At 31.9% G+C, this 22,262-nt stretch overlaps 3 protein-coding genes across 3 annotated transcripts; 2 read left to right on the top strand and 1 right to left on the bottom strand.

Annotated features, from left to right (window-relative positions):
• Positions 1 to 226: 226 nt before the first annotated feature.
• On the bottom strand, positions 227 to 2,830 carry TRIADDRAFT_58413 (uncharacterized protein; the record flags this gene model as incomplete). Its single annotated transcript, XM_002114161.1, has 8 exons — positions 227 to 356; positions 434 to 588; positions 704 to 764; positions 863 to 969; positions 1,079 to 1,152; positions 1,390 to 1,527; positions 2,596 to 2,668; positions 2,813 to 2,830. 8 exons carry the CDS (start codon positions 2,828 to 2,830, stop codon positions 227 to 229), a joined length of 756 nt encoding a protein of 251 aa, XP_002114197.1.
• A 3,036-nt stretch (positions 2,831 to 5,866) lies between these two features.
• TRIADDRAFT_27795 (uncharacterized protein) lies at positions 5,867 to 7,258 on the top strand (the record flags this gene model as incomplete). Its single annotated transcript, XM_002114475.1, has 5 exons — positions 5,867 to 5,992; positions 6,329 to 6,410; positions 6,597 to 6,625; positions 6,818 to 6,970; positions 7,094 to 7,258. Coding segments are annotated over 5 exons (555 nt in total), but the record flags the coding sequence as incomplete, so codon positions are not given.
• A 2,593-nt stretch (positions 7,259 to 9,851) lies between these two features.
• On the top strand, positions 9,852 to 15,519 carry TRIADDRAFT_37989 (uncharacterized protein; the record flags this gene model as incomplete). Its single annotated transcript, XM_002114474.1, has 17 exons — positions 9,852 to 10,072; positions 10,895 to 10,990; positions 11,552 to 11,720; positions 11,988 to 12,229; positions 12,484 to 12,599; positions 13,094 to 13,239; positions 13,413 to 13,517; positions 13,604 to 13,708; positions 13,791 to 13,871; positions 13,952 to 14,065; positions 14,145 to 14,293; positions 14,405 to 14,617; positions 14,730 to 14,777; positions 14,863 to 14,919; positions 15,006 to 15,165; positions 15,260 to 15,328; positions 15,419 to 15,519. The coding sequence occupies 17 exons, from the start codon at positions 9,852 to 9,854 to the stop codon at positions 15,497 to 15,499; spliced, it is 2,172 nt and encodes a 723-aa protein (XP_002114510.1). The 3' UTR covers positions 15,500 to 15,519.
• Positions 15,520 to 22,262: the final 6,743 nt, after the last annotated feature.

The raw sequence follows: 22,262 nt of genomic DNA, 5'->3' as shown, positions 1-22,262 counted from the left end.
ATTTAAATACCATAAATTATGCTATAGTGTTAACTTTGATCAGAAATCATTTTAATTTTCAAGTAGTAAAGCATCTGATTTATCTCGTAATAAGTATTATTTGATAGATAGAATGACTCGGCTTACAACATTTAGTAATCTATTCTCAATTTTAAGTAGCTAAAAAAATTGATCATTTGTTAGTGATGGGTAATATGATGATATTTTAGCTGAGCAGTGTATCAAATTATAAAGATGCTTGTGGGCTTTTGTTAGTTAATGGCTTATCTTCCCATAATGTTTTCCCATCACAAGCACAAAACTTCTTGGAATTTTCAAATAATCCAGCAGATCTTGCAATAATTCCACATGTGATTCTGCGACAATGCAAAAATTAAAGTCAAAAAATCATACACAGGCCTTACGTGCAAATCCAACACATAACCTAATGTACCTAGAAGCCAAAGATTTACCACTGGATTCTACTTGTTTATCATGAATAATAACCGAACGACCAATGACGTCCCAGACTTTGACTGTGTCATCTTCAATTCTGAACATTGCGCGACCGTTCTTATTTGCAGTCATGCTACCAATATCACCCAATTTCTGATATAGTAAAGATAGGTTAGAGCAAAATTCAGCATCTACTTAATATTGTTCGGAAAGCTAGAAGTTGATTTTCTCATAATTGGCTAATTTTAAAGCTATAACTGTAGCTTACTCTAGCAGAAGTATTGTTGTTGCCATGAGGATATTCATATGGATTAAAAATATCTCCACAACTATAACCATATGAATAAATGAACTTAATGATAGGTATTTTGTAGGACATTGTTAGTCTAAATCATAGTGTCTATTACACTTTTGTACGTTTACTTACTTATTGCAACCATCCGATAAATCACCGTATTCATGAATTTTGATATCATAATTACCAGGTCTTAGATTGTCTACGGTACCCTCTATCATGCATTTATCAGCTGATAACTAGAAATAGCAAAGGAAGGAATATAGATCTATGATAATACTGTACAATTACTATCTTAAATAGTTGCTAGGTATTCTTACTAGCTGCAATTGTAGCTACCGTAGATACCTGTGTAAATCGTACTAATCCCTTAACACTTGTGCCAGATAATATTGAAACAGCAGCTCCTAGATGTGAGGCACCTATAATATTAATATGCAACAGGCGATATGATGTCATATACGAACCAAGTACTAAATGACAGTCCATCCGACTGCTGTGTAATTCTATCCATTATGTCAGGATTGATCGTGCGAGTAGCGACAGCAAGTGATGCACATGTATAAGTAAATTTACTTTTAAATTACTTTGGTTAACCTATTCATTTCGTCATAGACCACATTAGTAGCAATTAGAGATTAATCGTAGACTATTATTACCTTCGGTTGCAGCTCCTTGACCTCTCATTATAACTGTTAATCCGGTTGTAACAAGTAGATTATGTAGTTGTGCCATTGGTAGAGCGCTATCAATTATGACTTGCTCTTCAGCTAAACTTATCATGTAGTTGTCTATACCTGCAACAATCAACAAACAATCGTTAGCTAGGTGGTTACGTATCTTTACAGGTTGCAACTCTTGTTATTTGAAAGTTTATGTGTAAGCAGTAAATATACAGCACTGCCATTAGCTGAGACTTTGCTAGATACTGTACGGGTTAATTTAAAAATAGTTATTACTACGGCGACGAAGCATTTAAGCTAAAGCGGTAAACAGTATTAAAGTTCACCATTGTACTATCGATTATTCAATTAAACTGATAGATGACTTACTTTGAGTAGAAAGAAATTTAAATGTATTCGCATAGCTACAAATCAATTCATAATCCTGATGTAGTATACAGTCATGGACTACGAAATACTTCCCTTGGGGAGTATTTCATAGACCATGATACAGTATACAAATATTGTAACAAGTATAGGGTAATGTTTGGACCACTACTTATTATTATGGTTGCATTACAACTACGTATTATTATGATTGCATTACATACTAAACAAACAATATATGGTTTAAGCGATTACAGTTATCCTGTAAGAGGGCGTACTGTACAGTAAGAGATTAGCAAAGAAAGATTGGACTATGGACTATACATTGACTAAAATTCAGCCTTGAATTACAATACCCATGGTGCGGTGCTGTAGCGAATTGTTGTCGACGCGACCTGTGCATTTTGTGATGAGCAAGATCATGGCTCAATTTTGAAACAGTGTTTGATATGGAGAGTAATAATAACTTCTGCTTATTCATTTGTCACTTTAAAATATTATTCAGTTTACGAAAATGATGTTGCGGTGTTTAATAAGCATGCATATATACGCCTATGTCATTTATTGGGATAGTACCGGACGAGCTAGTGTAATATTCTGAAGCTTTTAAATGTAACATGTACCATGATTACAGGTACAGCAGACAACGGCAGAGGGTCTAGTGCCCAATTTTTCTTCTAACACAGTGTAATGGTGTGGTTTTATAGACAGTTGCAAGGATCGTTAACACTCTAATTCGTAGGATGATACAAGCTATGGATATGATAGAATTCAAAACGTATGCAAGTATGACTACTATCGACACCAAGAGCTCACCTTCAACACCATTGAGAGCATCCTTAACCTTGTCGACGCAAGTGTTGCATGTCATGTGTACTGCAAATTCCATCTATGAACAATTAGAAACCGTGTTAGTCCTATTCTAGAATGCAACATCCTTTTGAATCAGTGTAAAGACTTTTTACTTGCAAGTTACCCTCTCTACTCTATCCTATAGTTACAAATTGTATTTAATTCTATCTGTTTTATTTACCCGAGTAGGAGTAGCCATTTTGGTTCGCTGAGGACAGAATTACCGATGGAGTGACTGATTGGCTAGCTTACGGATTTTATCATAAGATTGCACTAGATTACACTAGATTAGACACTAGATAACACTAGAGACCATGCTCATACAGTATGTCAGTATGAGCCTGGTCTGTAGTGTTCTCGAGTACAGTCCATAGTACTGTAGTCGAGAGTCCAAGTACTGTACACTGTACACTGTACGGCAGAGCTCACTGAGTGTACAGTACAGTACATTGTACACTGTACTGTACTGTACTGTACAGCAGAGCCCATTGAGTCACTGTAAGGCTACTAGAAAAGAAAAATCCAGCTCAGAGAATCATATTCAGAGTACAGTACTGTACTGTACAGTCTACAGTACTGAAGTTGATACGAGTACTGTACAGTGTACACTGTACAGCAGAGCTCACTGTGTACAGTACAGTATAGGGCTATTAGGGCTACTAGAAAAGAAAAATCCAGCTCTGTCGGTCGTCTCTGTCAGTCTGTAGGGCTACTAGAAAAGAAAATCCAGCTCAGAGAATCATGTTTAGAGTACAGTACAGTACAGTACAGTACAGTCTACAGTACTGAAGTCGATGCGAGTACTGTACACTGTACACTGTACAGCAGAGCTCACTGAGTATAGGGCTACTACTGTAGAAAAGAAAAATCCAGCTCTGTCGGTCGACTCTGTCAGTCTGTAGGGCTACTAGAAAAGAAAATCCAGCTCAGAGAATCATGCGTGTAACCCATGATCCGCTGGCGGAAGAAAAAGCGAGTCAACCTCTTTTATGTTTCTTACAGTACAGTACTGTACTGTACTGTACAGTATGGTGTGGGTGTGGTCATGTATTGTACAGTACGACACACTGTACACTGTACGACATCGGACTGCTGAGTGTCAGCATGTCCAATCGTCCATGGGATATTTTATGACGCAATAGTGTATGACACTAGTACTAGTGTGTAATAGTGTATGACACTAGCACTAGGGTGGAGTACGGTGTCGATGGACCATGTCAGTGATGTCACAACGCCGAATGGTATCGTACGCAACTGCAGATGCTGTAGAAAAAAAAAAAAATACACAACTACCAATTTCTGCATAGTATTTGCTTTCAACGAACAACATCACAGCCAAGGAGGATTACCTAGCTGGATTTGCTTTCTTGCCTTGTTTCCTTTACTTTTCAATCGTTCAACGTCAAGAAGAAAGACAATCGATCGATAGACAGCCACTCAGTTGTTGTGTCTCCATTGGATTCTGTTATGGTTGGTATACAAATGTATTTGTACTGTACTACAGGTTACGATAGCTGCTGCTTAGGTCAATATTGGTAGTCACTGTCAATAAATACAATCATGGAGGAGGATGACAGCATTGGTTCATCATCCATTGACTACATATTGCCCAAGATGATATTGCTTCTTCATGTCTTATAACACTAAACCACAATATATTGATGTGTCTATTCACTATTTAGAGAGGCATATGTAGGCTAGCAAGTGTCCAATGGAATCAATTGCATTTTTCTACAAGTTCAGATCCCACAACGCATAGTGTATTCATCGACTAAATGCGATGCTACTGAAACGGTAGAGTGGATGGCGCATCTTCTTGCCCTAGATCGCATGTATCGTTAATTCTTGTACTGTAGAAGATTTATTGATGCCATGGTCTCCATTGATAAAACTCGCAAGACCTTCGTAAATGCATTCATTGTCTATTGACCGTGAAACAGTTCATCAACTAGCCTGCTTGAATCATACATATCATCTCAGCTTCGTATTCCTTGCAAATAGCGCCCCCTCTTCCAATCAGTGCAGTAGTCGTATACTGACGAGAGTAAGACCATACTACTGTATAGATTAGATTGTTAAGCCATGAGTTATATGCCTAAAATGTTCCATTATCACCAATCGTTGTATAGGTGATATAACTCATGGCTTACAGAAGATAGTAAACGCCAAATTTCTAGCAAATAATAACCCCAATCATATTTACTGATTACTAAACAGATATCTATTGGCTTATTTATTTTTCTATTACTATTGTGCATTCTTGAAAGGGGGTCAAATAACATTGATACTTTTACAAATTGAAATATTCCATCAACGCTTTGCACTGAAAAATGAATTAGTCTTCCACACGCGTATTTTCCATTGCCTGCCGTCATCAATCACTATAATACACCCTACAGTAATTACCTTTCTTGCCCACTTTGCCCCAAAATCATAAGATATACGATATACAGCTCTGCACTACATACAGTACAAATATACAACAACAGATATACTTTCAACATTTATTGTCCAAAATAACCGATAGGCTTGTATCCGTTAGTAGAATCAATGTGCGATAGACTCTAGTCATGTGAACTTATAAAGTTACACAGTTTTATCGGTCAAGTGGTATAGAGAAGATCCTATCCTTAAAATCGAATAGCTTCATTGATTTATAGCACTGAAAGTAAATGCATCTTTCAGTATTATACTGTACAGTAGTTAAATTATTTATGCAAGAAAAGAAAACTGCTATACGCGAAAATTACCAACATGTCTCTATCTTTGAGTATAATAAATATACTGCAGACTCTAGCCATACCAACTTATGTTATACAGTTTTATCGGTAGAGTGCTATACGAGGTACAAGATCAAATCAGATAATTTCACTGTTTTTTATAGCATTTACGTTGAACCCATGTTATCATATTTACTGTATATTCACATTTTACGATTATGCATAGCCTTGATTTAATCTTAAAATCATGGATATGAAGGACACACACAAACACACTATCCAGTACCCATCCTTATTGTCTTCTTGATAGAATAAATATCATTTTGGCCCATTACGTTATTTACTGTTAGTAATTTAGTAATAGATAGTGCGATATATGGGTATGCATAACATTGTATGTATATACTCGTCTACTCGTACATAAAATAATATCTATACGCGTTTACACGCGTAATGACAAACTGACGGTTGTTGATCTTTTACATAATACTAAAAAAAGTTAATATTTCTGCTAGGCTAATATTGCAGCAAAAAAAGAATACCTGTACAAGATCCTAGTTATTGGTGATCTAGGAGTGGGTAAAACAAGTATTATCAAGCGATATGTTCATCAGTTTTTCTCCACTCAATATAGAGCTACGGTATGATTGACGTCACACTTTTAATATTTAAATGATAGTATGATGCTAATGAAAAATATTGAAAAAAAATAACACCTTCTAATTCACTACAAGTATTAGTTATTACTGCATCTTATATTCGTTGTGATAAATGTTTCATTAGGTAAGTGGCAGTAAATGGAATGCTGTATTTTATACAAATTGTTTCGTGCAATCGTAACAGAATTAGATCAATCCTTATTGTTGCTAAGCTGTACGATACACAATATAGCTTATGATGACAGTATGTATGAATCTATTGACAGGTAGATATAATCGCGCCAACATTTTTGATATCAAGCATTCTTAAATTTTTAGATTGGTGTAGATTTTGCTCTAAAAGTCATTGATTGGAAAGATTCCAATTCGGTAGTAAGGTTACAACTATGGGATATAGCAGGTATGCTGTGTATGTTGTACCATCGCTCTCATATTTTTTGTAGATACAGAATCTGTAATAATTCTCATTTTTAGTAACTGATAATTATTGTACACCATTATACGCCAATATATGTTGTATGCCATAATTAGTCAAATAGCAGTTATTGGTAACTTATTAGTTAACCATCGATACTATTAATTTCAGGTCAAGAGAGATTCGGAAATATGACGAGGGTAAATTTTGCTAAAATATCATTTTAATTAGCCATACTATTCGTAAAATTTGAATGTATTTTCAAGTGATAATGAGTAACTGTATTTCAAACTGCATTTAAGGTCTGCTAGATTTATTGCTTTTGTTGCTGTTTTACTATTTATCTCTGTCCGTAGATTTGATAATTTTATGGTACATTTGGTTAAATTCAGGTTTACTATCGGGAAGCGGTTGGAGCTTTTATAGTTTTCGATATTTCGAGGGCATCAACATTTGATGCTGTGCAAAAGTGGAAGAGCGACTTGGACAGTAAAGTTACCATCGGAGAAGATATGGCTATACCAGTAGTATTGTTGGCAAATAAAGTAAGTTTCAAACATTGAGCAACTACTGTATAGTTTACGATTCTTAATGTTTGACACATAACTTTGTCAATGACAACGGTTGGGCCTTTTTGTTCTCACTATACCTGAAAATCTGTCTTTCAGTGTGATATAGATATGGAAAGTCTCGCAAATTTTCGAGGAACTTTAGATAATTATTGTAAAGAGAAAGGGTTTGCTGGCTGGTTTGAAACGTCTGCGAAAGAGAATATCAACATCGATGAGGCTGCAAATTTTTTAGTATCGAAGGTATTTAGTTTTATAAATTAATCAATATTATCACCAATGGACATTCTTCACGCTCATCCATTAATAATAACTATGATGTATTGACTTACATTTATTGTATTTACAGATTATGAATAATGATGATAAATGTGTGGCAGATGAAGCTAAAGATAAGGACACAGTTAATCTAAATGCAACATCTAATACTTCAGTTACTAAAGAATCTGGTAGATGTTGTTAAAATTCAGTATGTACATACCTTGTTGCTGATAGTATTTAAAGCCTATCGCATAATTTCTTTCTGCTAATCAATCAATCAATTACTGTTTGATTGATAAAAGCAGTATTGACTCAATGATATTTTCTGTAAATTTATGCTTACGAAATAAGATCATTATAATGATTTATGATGCTTAGTAATGCTACATTCGATTCTACACTATCGAACCAATGATATGATAATTTTACAAAGTCTTTTAAAAATCGTAAAATATACTATATGATATTGTTGCAATTCTTACAACTTTCAATATTTCGATCTAAAAATGTCTAGTTAGCTTGTATCTAGTGCATTTCTTACATTTTTTAAAAGTCATATTCGTACTCTGTCATAATGTTCGCAATTACGGATGGATATACTGCCACTGAATACGTTCTTTAATTTCTAGAGATGAAATTGATTTGAAATTTTTTATCTTGTCTTTGTTAGAGTAATCAGTTTGTAAGTATTAAGTTAATAATTTACTATCAGACTAAGAATATACCTACTTAGTTTTAATCGTAAAAATTAAAAATTTTTTATTATTCTAGAAAGAGAAATTTAGCAATTGATTTGACGGTGCAATCGTTGCAGCATGTGACTTATTTTTTATATTCATATTATTGATTAATTTGAAAGTCAGACTTTTCAAATAAACGCTGTATTGTACAACATTAATGTCCTTCCAGGCATTAAATTAAAATGCAACATTGACTGTATAAACTGCGCATTACTTGGTAGTTTGTTAATCTCATTTACTACAATATTAGCTGCAGGAATTTCTGACCGTATACCTTGTACACTGCTCCATAAAATGAGGCCTATTATCAACATTTTGGTTGAATCTTATTACGAATCTGAGTTTTATTTTGAGCTTCGGATTGTAAAGTAATATCGTAAAGGATATTCTTAGTCGGCGTATTTAGATGAACATGTTGGCTGTCATGCAACTTTACAGACGAAGCTTTTCAAAGTTTATACTTGTAATCTGTTATTGGAATTTCTTTTATCAGACTTTCCTTCATTTACTAACATATATGTAGGGTACAAATACTCTTATTAATGCCATGGTCAAAATGATTGTAATGAAACCTTAATATAACCAAAAAAGAGGATACTGTGTCTAATGTCAGTAGTCTAGATTGGAAATATTCTAGCTTTTATTTATTATTTTTCATTGATTATTTGCGAGAAAAGTCAGCGTTCGATTTATAACATTATAACCCTAGTTTTCATATTAAGGTGCTACAATAAATTAATTAAATAAGATCTAACAGTAATTGCAATACTATGTGCAGTATAGATGACATTACAGCTCTTTTGCAAAATGATAGCAATTTATGATGGATTATCTAATTCATTCTATAATTCAATTTCGACTTAATTTCATTCCCTATCAATTTAATTACTATAGTCACCTGCAGAATAACGTAGTTCTTAATTTTCACTGCAGTACAAAGCGTAATCTCATTGCCTGCTTCATTTACTGTCGATTTAGTAATCATGTCATAAGAAGAGTAATTTATTATTTAATTTTGCTCCTATATTATCATTAATAATTTGGCCAATGAAAGATATTATACGGGTTATACGAGTACTGTACATGAATTAATATCAGAAACTATCACCCTACGGAGCATTAATAAGCTATACAATGTTACAGTATCCTCTATCATTCACCGTACACCAAATTAAGTAATTTTTTCATATTTCCTGTACTTTCTAAGCTAATTCTATTCCTATAGAAATAGTTGATAAAAGCTAGGGAATATTTATTACTATGGTACAGTGAATAATAGTCCATATGTTGGCATACACGTACTATAGGCGCCGTTCAGCTAAATAGCTAAATACGTATATTTTAGATCGATTATAATTATCATATCTAGTAAATTTTCCATTACTTTTATTAGGACTTTGAAGAGAAAGTTCTCTTAGCCTCGGTTATTATTTTCTTTTTTGATCCTATATAGAAGTATAAATGTATAGTAACAAATACATATTCAAAGATCTAAAATTCAATATGGAGTATGGATGCTATTGCTATACAACGTCTAGTATACTGCGTCATACTGTACTAGAGTTATTCAGTAGTCCTTTAGGCTATACAGCACCATGGTAATGAATACGTTACTAGACAACCGCTGCCAGAACTGGTCCTTGTCGCTTCCTAGCAATCCAGAACTGATTTTTTCGTCCTACATTAGTCGTACAACACTTGCCAATCATTGAATTGGATACAATCTATTGGCCATAGAGCATTCCAATAACCTCAATTTCACACATTATCAACATTGAAAATTTTCAAGAGTTGAATTTGACGCGCCTTGGCAGCAGAAATTGTGAAAAGAGCTAAAATTTCGTCCTGTGATCATCATGTCTGACGCCGAGAACAGCACCCAGTCTAGAATTCATTATCCCAAAATCCATCGACAAGAGAATGTTTTTGATTCATATCATGGAAAACAAGTAGCTGATCCTTATCAATGGTTAGAAGATCCAGACAGTGAGGAGACAAGGGAATTTGTTAAGGCACAAAATGACATTACCAATGCATATCTGAAAAAATGCAAAATTCGCCAACAGTATCAAAGCAGGTACAGTAATACCAAGTCGTAGATGACAATGAAGAACTTTTAGTTTCTAGTATACCCTGAATGGGTAGATTCTAAAGGATGCAAATCGACCATTTGAATACTTCAGTAGGATGTAGAAATTTCATTATTCTTGTGTAAGACTGCTATGACAAGCTTGAGCCATTTAAATGGAGTATACTAGTCGCGTATTGAAATATATGAATTGAAATGTAGAATTTCGTTATTCTGATACTATCAGACTGGGTAGGACAAGGTTGAATGATTTAAAGTATACAAGTCCAGTTGTTGAATACTTTAATAGTATGTATGTAGAATGTCATTATTCTTATACTACAAAATTGGTATGATAACGTTGAACGATTTAAAGTATACAAGTCCAATATTTGAATGCTTTAATAGGATGTAGAATCTCATTATTCTTGTAGGACTGCTATAACAAAGACAAGATTTAAAAGTACGTACAGTATACAAGTTGAGCATTGAAATACTCTTTAATAGGATGTAGAATTTCATTATACTTGTAAGACTGGTAGGACAAGGTTGAACGATTGAAAGTAATACAAGTCGAGCATTGAAATACTTTCATAAGATATACAATCTCATCATTCTTGTACTGTAAGACTAGTATTGACAAAGTTGAACGATTTAAAACCAGTCAAGCATTACAGTAACTTCAGTAAGACTGCTATGATAAGGTTGAACGATTTAAAGTCGACTAGTCGAGCATTTTAATAAGATGTAGAATTTTATTATTCTTGGAAGACTGGTATGATAAAGTTGAACGATTCTTATCGAATGACTGCTTTGTTTATTCGCTTTTAGATTGACAGAGTTGTACGATTATCCTAAATATGGATGCCCTTTTAAACGCGGCAACAGATACTTTTACTTTTATAATTCTGGATTACAAAATCAAAGGTTAGCTTAATTACTCGTGTAGAATTATATTAACTTGAAAGGATGATGTTTTACTCTAACATACGGGTATGTAGTAACGATCAATTTTTAATTCATGGTTGATGCAAGATATAAAATTAGATCTACTGTATAAATGCATGACTTAGATGAATCATAAATGATGTACCAGATTAAGAAAATATTACAAAAGAACGTCAATTAATATTTTACGAGCAATAAGTATTAAGTATTATACATAATATCGATAGTACACTTATTTCGCAGTCATCATGTACTTTACGGAGACGATAATCTATTCAGCCAAGATATTGCTAGGTGACTATGGGAGTACAGCTAGCATTAAAGAACAAATTAATCCTGTAATCCTGTCACTAGTTCCAATAATATTGTACAGTGTAGCGCAGCTCACCATAATCTATCTACTGTATTGTAGTAGTGGTATACTTGTTACGGTACTATATATAAGCATGCGAAATATATCAATTAGGTCATGAATTCACACTTTGCATGTGGGTACATACTTAGCACATGCCTAATGGCTTATATTTCATAATTATCCAGTGTCCTCTACACCAAGGACTCTCTCAATGGAGAAGGAACTGTGTTTTTCGATCCCAATAAATTATCAGATGATGGTACAATTGCTCTATCAAGACATGCTTTTACTAAGGATGGACAATACTTTGCTTATACTCTATCGAAGAGTGGATCAGATTGGAAAACCATTCATGTTAGTGTCATAGTTTAAATTATCTGTAATTAGTAAGGGAACTACTGAATACAGTGTCATTCAACTAGGTTGACATAATGTTTTAGGGTATACTTAAATTGCGTTCATCAATATTTGTGAAATGATATCAAATATGCACATTTGCTTATACATTCCGCTATCCAAACGTTTCATTGTGCGAAACTAGTACAATATTACGAATACAAAGTCTATCAATTTACCGCTATTTTTATGCAGTAATATTCTTATATTCATGTACGTATACAGTTCATGGAAGTTGATAGCCAAAAGACGTTGCCCGATGAATTAAAAGATGTAAAGTTCAGTTCGTTGTCATGGACCCATGATAACAAAGGAGTTTTTTATAATCGTTATCATGTTGATAGCAAATCTGATGGAACTGAAACTTCGCAGAATCTTCATCAAAAGCTATATTACCACTATTTGGGAACACAACAATCGGAAGATGTTCTTTGTGCAGAATTTCCCAATGAGCCAAAGTGGATTTGGTACGTTTACGTATCTTAGAACATAATCTTATTTGAAAGGACAGTGATAATTACAATTCTAAAAATATTATACAAACTTTATGTCAGTAGTAGGCAGTAACGAATTCTACGAATCGTTAAGAATGTTTGCAAGCTGTTATTAATCATTGCAGCAATGTTTCATTAGACCATAAATTCTGCAGTTTTTAAAACAAACGATATTTTCTATACATTGGAGTTACAAAAAAAATGTTAATCGATATAAAATTTTGCAGTGAAGCAACTGTTACCGACGACGGTCGATACGTAGTCTTGGAGGCATGTGAAGGATGTGATCCAGTTAATCGACTTTATTATTGCGATTTGGCTGAATTAACTGATGGTATAAAGGGTAAGAAGCTTAGAATTTCTTGCGTCATGCGTTAATATGTTATCTATTAATTAAATGTGCATGTTCGTATAAAGCTTCGTTAATGTTTAATCCAACACTATGTAAAAGTACTAGTGTTCGTATAAATATTAATTATTATATAAATAACGATCTTTCCAACTACGATCTCGCTCGTTTTAGTCAGTTACGGTAAAAGTTATTAAATTAAGCAAAGAAGCATGATTGCAGTCCTAGAATTTAGGAAACATAGCGGCTATGTTAACATTCTAGTATGAATAAAAAAGTAGCTTTACGATATGTTATTTAGCCTGTTAAAAATTAAAAATTGCGATTGAACTGTACAGTGCACACCTACACTGCATAAGTATGGATATAAGATTTTATAACTGCAAGTCATAAAGAGACGTTTAATCCCTCCACTGTGAACGGTTATCGATAGCTAGTATTCTATAAACATAAAAAATATATCTAAATCTTTAAATTTAAAATTACAGAAAGATTGCCATATATTAAAGTCGTGGACAACTTTGACGCAAAGTACGAATACGTTACCAATTTTGGAAATATTTTTACGTTTTTGACGAATTTGAACGCTCCCAACTATAAGCTTATTAACATTGATCTTACTAATCCTGATATGGTAAGAGTTAATGATATGAATATACTTTAATACTTGCACTACAATAACAGAGATTCAAGCCTATGCGTACGGCGAAATCTGACTTTTATAAATCTTCTTAATGATAGCAGTAGATAATTTATTGATTAAGGGATATTTGTAAAGTTCGTAATATTGTTTTATGACGATAACAGAATAACTGGACAACTCTTGTACCGGAACATTCAAAAGATGTACTTGAATGGGCAACATGTATAGCAGAAAATAAATTATTTGTTTGCTATCTTCAGGATGTCAAGGTATAAATCTAGCATAATTAAAATGTTATTTCCATCGTATAGTACAGTTGACTCAGTAAATCGTCATTCTAGCTTTTCTGTTCTAGAATGTTATTCTAATATTTGACGCTATTTCGGGCGATTCAATTGCAACTCTTCCTTTGGATGTGGGGACTATAGCTGGCTTCTCTGGCCGCAAAACGCAATTTGAGGTATATTTATGTGAATAAGATCTATATTTCCAGCGCAAATTCTTTTCTTCAATAATGTCTTCTATTTTTTGCAAACTCACAGATCTTCTATCAGTTCAAATCCTTTCTCACACCCGGAACAATTTATTACTGTGATCTTCGAAAAGACAACATTCAGTCTGAAGTAAAAGTCATATTAATGGTTAATAAATCGAAAATGATATAATTTCTGTTTATCAACAATGGTATTAATTATTTTTATAGATATTTATGAAAACTGACCTGAAGGACATTGATATATCTGAGTTAGTAACAAGTCAAGTTTTCTTTAAAAGCAAGGATGGAACTACAATCCCAATGTTTATTGTTCACAAAAAGGTAAAAATATTTCACTATTATCAAAAATTGCCTTTTATCTTCCTATAATTACATATCTTATAATTCTATGAATATTTAGGGAATTGAACTAAATGGTAGCCACCCTACACTTTTGTACGGCTATGGTGGTTTTAATATTTCCTTGACTCCGTTTTTTAGTGTTTCCAGATTGATGTTTATCTATCATTTGGGAGGTATTCTAGCTGTGCCAAATATCAGAGGAGGAGGGTATACACAATCTAATTTATATTTATAGTAAATAAAAATCATCTGTATAGAGCTTATACAATATTTAGATATTTTAATCTTCATATTGATTTTGAAATGACGTAAAATTAGTGAATATGGAGAAAAGTGGCATAAAGCTGGTGTAAAAGACAAAAAACAGAACGTTTTTGATGATTTCATTGGGGCTGCGGAATTTCTAATTGATAATAAATATACCTCTTCAAGATTAATCGCAATCAATGGCGGTTCGAACGGCGGACTTTTGGTATGCGCCTGCATGAATCAACGACCAGATTTATTCCGTTGTGTCATAAGTCAAGTCGGGTATATATTTGTATAATGCTGTTATCGGAATATTATTTATGAATGTCCATAATATGAACTAATTCACAATAATAGAAGTTTTACGCTAATCTATTTATTATTTCTAATCCAGAGTCCTCGATATGCTGAAGTTTCACAAATTCACTATTGGTCATGCTTGGTACATTTAATTAAGCAGCATTTGAGATTTAAATTATTCAATACAGACGCTCATGTAATCATCTAATAATCCTAATTATTTATAGGACCACTGATTATGGTTGTGCCAGTGATAGCGAAGAAGAGTTTAATTATCTTATAAAGTAAGATTAACTTACGGTTCACGTTTTAATTGTATCATTGAATTGTCTCTCTAATATTACCAATTGCCATTGTGTAATACTTGTAGATATTCGCCTCTCCACAGCATTAAGGCCTCTTCAAACCCTAATATACAGTATCCAGCATTACTATTAATGACAGCTGACCATGATGATAGAGTTGTTCCCCTGCATTCGTATAAGTTTATAGCTGCTATACAACATGAACTTGGCTCTTTACCGCACCAAGTAAGCGGTTAATTGTTTATTTAAGTAACTTAATTTCATAATAATATGCTCTCTTTCTCTCCTGCTCATAATGATATTTTTGGCTCATTTACAGATCAATCCTTTGCTCATTCGAATTGAGACAAAAGCTGGACATGGTGCTGGAAAGCCTACGGCCAAAATTGTTAGTTATCTACATTTTAATGATCCAAATTTTTAATTTAGTAAAAACCTAATTGCCTAACTTGATTTAATGATTGTTTCAATCTATAAGATCGAAGAAGCTGCTGATATGTATGCAGTTATTGCCGAGAATTTGAACTTGTCATGGCGTTGTGGTGTTTCAGCGAACTAATCTTAATGTGCGAAGTTTCCTTCTGTCTTGTACCATGCTATAGGGCATCTTTCGAGAATGTGACACAATAAAAGAGGCTAATTACAATTAAAGTAGAAGTTTATATTATTAGTAATAACTGTTTGATCTATTCCTGAATATGAGAACATAATCACTCCATATACTTATCGATATGTGAGCGGTCTATGCAGTAATAGTATACCATAAGAAATGCATAAGGTTTTCTATTTTCCTGGGTTCGAGTGTGTGTTGCAATTAATTCTGTTCGGTGAGAGTGAGTACGCCTCAACTGTCAAATGTTATATTTAGGTTAGCGTATGCTTTAAAATGCAAGGACATCAAATGTGTCATTCTACAATTTCATAGATAGTAGTCTAATAAATTAACGTACAGTTCGTACATATGCTGAATACTGATTTCCAAGAGGATCGGCAAAATGCTAATACAAGCAAGTCTTAAACATAGTAATGAAAATCAGTTAATACCCAATAAAACCATTTCATTTCTTTATCTTAGTAGAGAAGATATATAATCTACATCAATCAAATGAATAAGAAAGATTTTACTGAGAATCATGATGAATGAACTTATAACATGGTGAATAACTCGGATAAGAATCACGATTATTCATCTTAAGCGTGATAAGGATCTCTATTGCGCTATATTGTGCATACAGTAAATATCTATACAGATTTAAAACACTAGATATTTAACGTTTAGGTAATATACATATGTCGAAAACTAACGATCGTATAGCATTTCCATAATTGATTGCTAATGCAGTATAAGTAAACAGTATAGTAGTGGTATTGAGGTATATTGTGCAAAATCAAGTTTAATTGTCGTTAGGTCAAAATACTATACCTCATGCACGGTAATCATGACCTACGTAAGTACACTTGCTTGGAATGATCAAATTTGGTCAATCTTCGCAATAGAAGAGATTTAAAACACTATACATTTCACATTTATACTCTGCTGACGCAGATTAAGACAATAGTATACTAGCGCTGAGGTACATTGTGCAAAATCAATTTACTCGTCTTGAAGTCAATGCCCAAAGTATGGTAATTATAAGCTAAGTATATTTTGTCTAGAATGATCAAATTGGCCAATCTTTGTAATAAAAGGAGGTTTAAAACACTGTGTATTTAACGTTTATACTTTACATAAGGAAAAATTTCTATCGGACGCTTTATTTCTGATCACTTTTGCATCAGAAAATAGCACGATTACTTTACTATAATCTATGTCAATTTTACGTTGTTCGTAGTGTGTTTTTATGCCATTATTGTCTCTTATTTGGTAATTAGCTGACTATATTTTATTTCTACAGAACATATTCAGTTTATTTCGGCTGACACTGTTAAAATTAAAAACTCTTAATACCATATAATCTGTAAAATTATTATAGCATTGACTTATCGCTAATATCTGCTATATCCTGTTAATCACACTAGTAAAATGCCTGTGTTTTAAACTAATTTTATTTCAATATGACAATAATAGTAACGCGTAGTATATAATGTAACATTCATATTCTATATCTAACTGTAACAAAATAATATGAATGTAGAGGTTACATACAAAGGTACAGTATCGTATATTTTATGGTGTGCTATATGAGGATAATTACGTCATTTATTGCCATATTTACGCGTATGGCTACACAATCTACGCACATTGTACTACATATTGGTTTCCAATTTGCAATATACTCGTAACTTGTATTCAAAGTCAACATTTAAAAAAATTTTTAAAACCAATCATAAAAAGCCCTTTATTTATTCACGTCTCGTTAGTCAGTCAGAATATATAATACACAGTAATCAGACAAATAAGACTTTAAATGTATCTCTATTAATGAAATTTGGCTTTCTGTAATAAAATATGGCAGATTCATAATTATCTGATTCCAATAACAAGGAATCAGAAAAAAGATAATAAAGCTAATATTTACTAAAGTTTACGATATCGTTATTTACAATAACCATTATTTCCTTCTGATACCAAAGCAACTAATGAATAAGAGAGTACATATAAATAGTATACATATAAAATTGTATAGTTTTACATTTATTTTGTGATAGCAGTAAATTAACAAAATTAAAAAATACAAAAATTAAACATCAGTCGCTCTTTCTCGTTAGTATCGTTAGAATCATTAAGATCGACAGCTCCAGAATCTGCTATTTTCTTTTTATTGAGTTTATCAGACTCTTTCATAGATCTGTTATATATTACATATCAGTAAAATTGTTATTATGTATTTAATTTGCAAAATATAAAGAATAATATAATGTCAAAAACTAGAAAGAGGAATAAAGATAAGCAAAAAGATTGTAAATTAATAGAAATATAAATCACCAACGTACGCATATATACAGTAACTGTAGTTGTTTCTAACGATTTACAAAGCTACGGTGGCAGTTGCATATTTTCATTATTAAATGATCCTTTTAATTATAAAGCATTGATAGTACTGTAGATTTAGATATTGTGTGATCATTAAATTTATTTCTAAATACTATCCTATCTGTATATAAAAAGAATTAATACAATGATCATAGCAACATTTCATTATAATGAAGGTTGGCTTTTAGAATTCTCATCCAAAATTTTGTGTTTTAATTGGCACTGTTGCTTTAAAAGTAACTAATAGTTTAGTGTAATTACAATGAATTTCATTTAGTACGGTATCGTAGTAAACTGTAAATCCGATTATTTTATTCAGGTAATATCTTAGTAATATTGAACGGTATACTTTTTCTTAAATCTTACGTAATTTAACCTATATGTTTAATTACTATAATATTTGCGCTTTTAATTCGGATAAAACTTGTACCTAATCTTGTTTATAATGTATAGTAAAAGTTGTATTACTTTGTTCTGCAATATAATGTGAACCTGAAGGTTTTGATTTGGGTTCTAGTTTAAGAATGCAGCTTTATCTTAGGTTTTTGGTTATATTGTACTTATAGTTGAAGTATGATTATATTAATTTAGTAATTTTTGGATTCTAGGGTAGAATTGATTTTAACATATGCGATTAATTGTTAGTTTAGTTTAGAATACTTTAGAGTGATATATCGATCGTCCTATACAATCAACTACTACACCTAGCATATAAAAGTACCGTAGTTTAGTAGTTAAATAGCTCAATCGGTACTGAATTAAGAAGGTAAGTAGGATAATCCTAAATTGTAAGTAAATCTAATTTTTGATACATTAATTCGGTTGGTTTAGTCAATAATTCTGCCGTTATTGTAATTCTCTTTAAGTAATTTTTTATAAGTCTGTTATTGAAATTATAATAAATTGATGTTTTCCGCCAAGCTTAGCTTAAGTTGGAATTCAAAGTGGTTACAAATTTTAATATATGCACATCCATTATTATTTTACCTCTTCTGCTAAACTTCTGAACGCCTTGTCAATATTTAGATTAGTCTTAGCTGATGTTTCAAACCATTTTATATAACCGTTGTCTTGGATAAATAAATCAAGATATTCTGGATCGTTGTGATCTCTAACTTTCATTTGATCGCACCATCGTAATATAGATTAAGTAATATAGATATTTATATCAGCGATCATTACCATTATCTATTTTCATATACCGAAACTGTACTTCACACTATTTATAGAATGTTAACTTAACTTTTACATTGTTATAGAGACTTATAAACTTATAAGATCATATAAACATTGTCTATTTATAGTTACCTTATTTGCTAATAAAATTGCAGAAATTGAGGAACCATCGGGAAGAGAGACTTTGCTATCAATGTCCCTTTTCCACCTTTTAGTAATTTCAAAAGTTTTTTTCTCGATTACACTATAAACGCCAATAGCACCCATAGCTTCTCTATAGTAAACCATCTACGCAGTGTTTCAATTATCGAATTAGAGTTCCATATTAGAGAAAAATTGTGAGTCTGACAGATGAAAAAAATTTGTAGGAATTTATTTAGTTATACAATATTCGTATTGTTATGATGTTTACTCTTTCTATATTCCCATAAATTTGTCCGGCTTTTTAAATATATGAGTGAAAAGAATCATAATGATTTAAAGTTAGCTATAACTCTGTATGTTGAAATGATAATGCTACCATTGTATTCTCATAGTCAAGACATGTTAAAATAATAAATACGTATGTGTCTGTGTATATGATATAAGAATCGATTAAAAGATATAGTGCAGGAACTTGCACGAAGCTCCTAATTTCTACTGAATGAAATATATAAAATATGAAAATTTTATCTAGCAGTTGAATAATTAATTCTGTGATACCACTGATATCCCATAGCTATAATTTCATTTCATTCTTCGTATCCAAATTAATAGCTTTCAAACCAAAGTTAACTCCTATCTATAAATTGAAGATGATTTTGCATTTGTTATTAAACGTCACTAGTTGTACTGTGCAAGTAGTAGAGTGAAAATAAAGGATCTTTTAGTGGTCAATGGTTTTAGATAATATGAATAAATCTATATTATTAGTTTTACTCATTAAGTATATTATAGTTGATCTTCAATGATTAGTCATAAATAGCGTATATTAAAAGTTACTATAATTATTCAATAAATGAAGATCGATAACTAATTTATGTTGTAATTTTACCGTAGTTTTGTAACTCTCACGAAAATATCCGTATGTATATCTTCGCCTGATGCTAATTGTTCCCACAGAATAACCTCCAACCATGATAACTTTAATAAATAATCTTCCTTCTCTAAAGTGTTGTTTTGCATCTTTAATTATGCGAATTAAATCCAAGTAATATATAAAGTAGCACTTAGTGTTAGGGCTAGAGTTAGATTTTTAAAAATCGATGATTGTGTACGTCAAGCTGTATAACAATCATTGTATCATGTCTGTTCACACTCTTAATAGACCGCTTGCAAGAAAGAGTGCTAACAGTAAAGAATAAGATATTGCGACAGTCCGCTTACTATTGATTATAATCTCAAACTTTACCATTATGATCGTAATTATTAACATACTAAAGTACGTTTTTACGTTTGTGATAAAATATTAGCAAAGTTAAGTAATTCCTTAGAACCTTATATCCATATGATAGAATAGTATTATTACGATTTACAGTCAAATAGCTCAGAGATAATGACTCGTATGTATATAAAGTGATCCAATTTTTACTCTATCGCAAATTATTACAATCATTACTACAATATATCACTATTGTATCAAGTCATCGGTGACGATAAGGTCTACATATTGAATGAGCTATTACTACAATTACATTATTGCTATTATCCGAATACCGATTTTGCATATTGATTGCTTTAAATAGCTCACAGTATAGATAACTTTTTTATAACTCTTAGGTCAATAAATTTTGTAATAATTATACCTCTACAAATTATAACTGATTAATTTTTAGCGTATATTATTTCGAGCATATTGTCGGAAAGTAGTAAAACATCTTTACTAATCACATCTATTTCAGTAGAGAGAGGAAAGAAAAGTAGTAAGCGGTTCATAGCAATCCAGATGTTTAGTTTAAGTAGTATTTAACAAACTACTAGTAAAAGAATCTATTATACTTAAATATTATCTACTGTCTATAAGTATGGGCTACTGTAGTAAAAGAAAGCGACTTTTTTAGTAGTCACCGTTATAACAGGGATTACCGTTCTTACTAAGTAGTCCCTGCTTCAAGCACCGTGGCACCTGATTTTACTGGTAATTACTAGCCCGTATACTATATACGCATATATACTCACTTGTACAGGTTAAACTAACTAATAACAGCATAATATTTCCTATAGTGTGATTGCTAATGCAGTATAGGGCAGCAGTATTCATAACTACACTTATACTGAGGTCAGGGACATTAGTAGTCCCTACTGAGGTATGCCAATAATCATAATAATGATATAATAGCTGTACAAAGGAACGTAATGCAAAATCAAGTTCGCCCATCTTACGGTAAAAAAACACAAAGTGTATGACCTAAGTGTACTTTGCTTGCAATTATCTACTTGGTTAATCTTCGTAACAAAAGAAGATTTTATAGTAGGAGTTTTCCCCTGATATTAGTGGATAAAAGTATCCAATTATTAGTGCATTTAATGTTACTTGATTTTCCAATACAAAGGTTAATTTTTGTTCGATATAAAGTCTTAATCATAATTCTCGACGGAATTTAGTCTATTAATTTAATGGTATGCATCGACTGTAAATATGTTACATTATTGTTTAAGATCCTAAAATTATAGTAATTGCTTTAATGATATCAACTATCGTCGAGTTTATTGTTAAACCGTTCACAGATGTTAGGATGTACACTAATCTTAAATAGCAATATTGTAATTCGTATATAAATGCGATGATTTCTTAATGTATGGAGAAAATTAGCTATATCAAAAAAGCTTATTTATTTATATTCATTTAGTCAATCAGGTTATAGCATACATCAACCAAAGAAAGAAATTTTTTTTGAGATTACGATGAGTGAGTTCATGATGCAGTAAATATATATATATGTATGAACTAGATAAGCGATATGATTGTTAACTATAAAGTTTATGGATCTTTAAAATGTTCTACAGTAGATATTTAAGATCTAGATTACAAACCTCATTATATGATTTTGCTAATCATAAAATATATTCTTTTGTAAACGAAATTAATTTAGTTTTTCAGTAATTAGTGTGATAGATATATCACTATTTGATAGCTAGGAATCGAATAGATATCAAAGTTGCTAATCATTAAGGTTTTCAATATTCTTATTTA

Source organism: Trichoplax adhaerens, genomic scaffold (assembly GCF_000150275.1).
Source record: "Trichoplax adhaerens TRIADscaffold_7 genomic scaffold, whole genome shotgun sequence".
In the NCBI taxonomy this organism is placed as follows: Eukaryota; Metazoa; Placozoa; class Uniplacotomia; order Trichoplacea; family Trichoplacidae; genus Trichoplax; species Trichoplax adhaerens.
The sequence above is the reverse complement of the archived record's forward strand: the minus strand, read 5'-3'. Positions and strand labels throughout refer to the sequence as shown.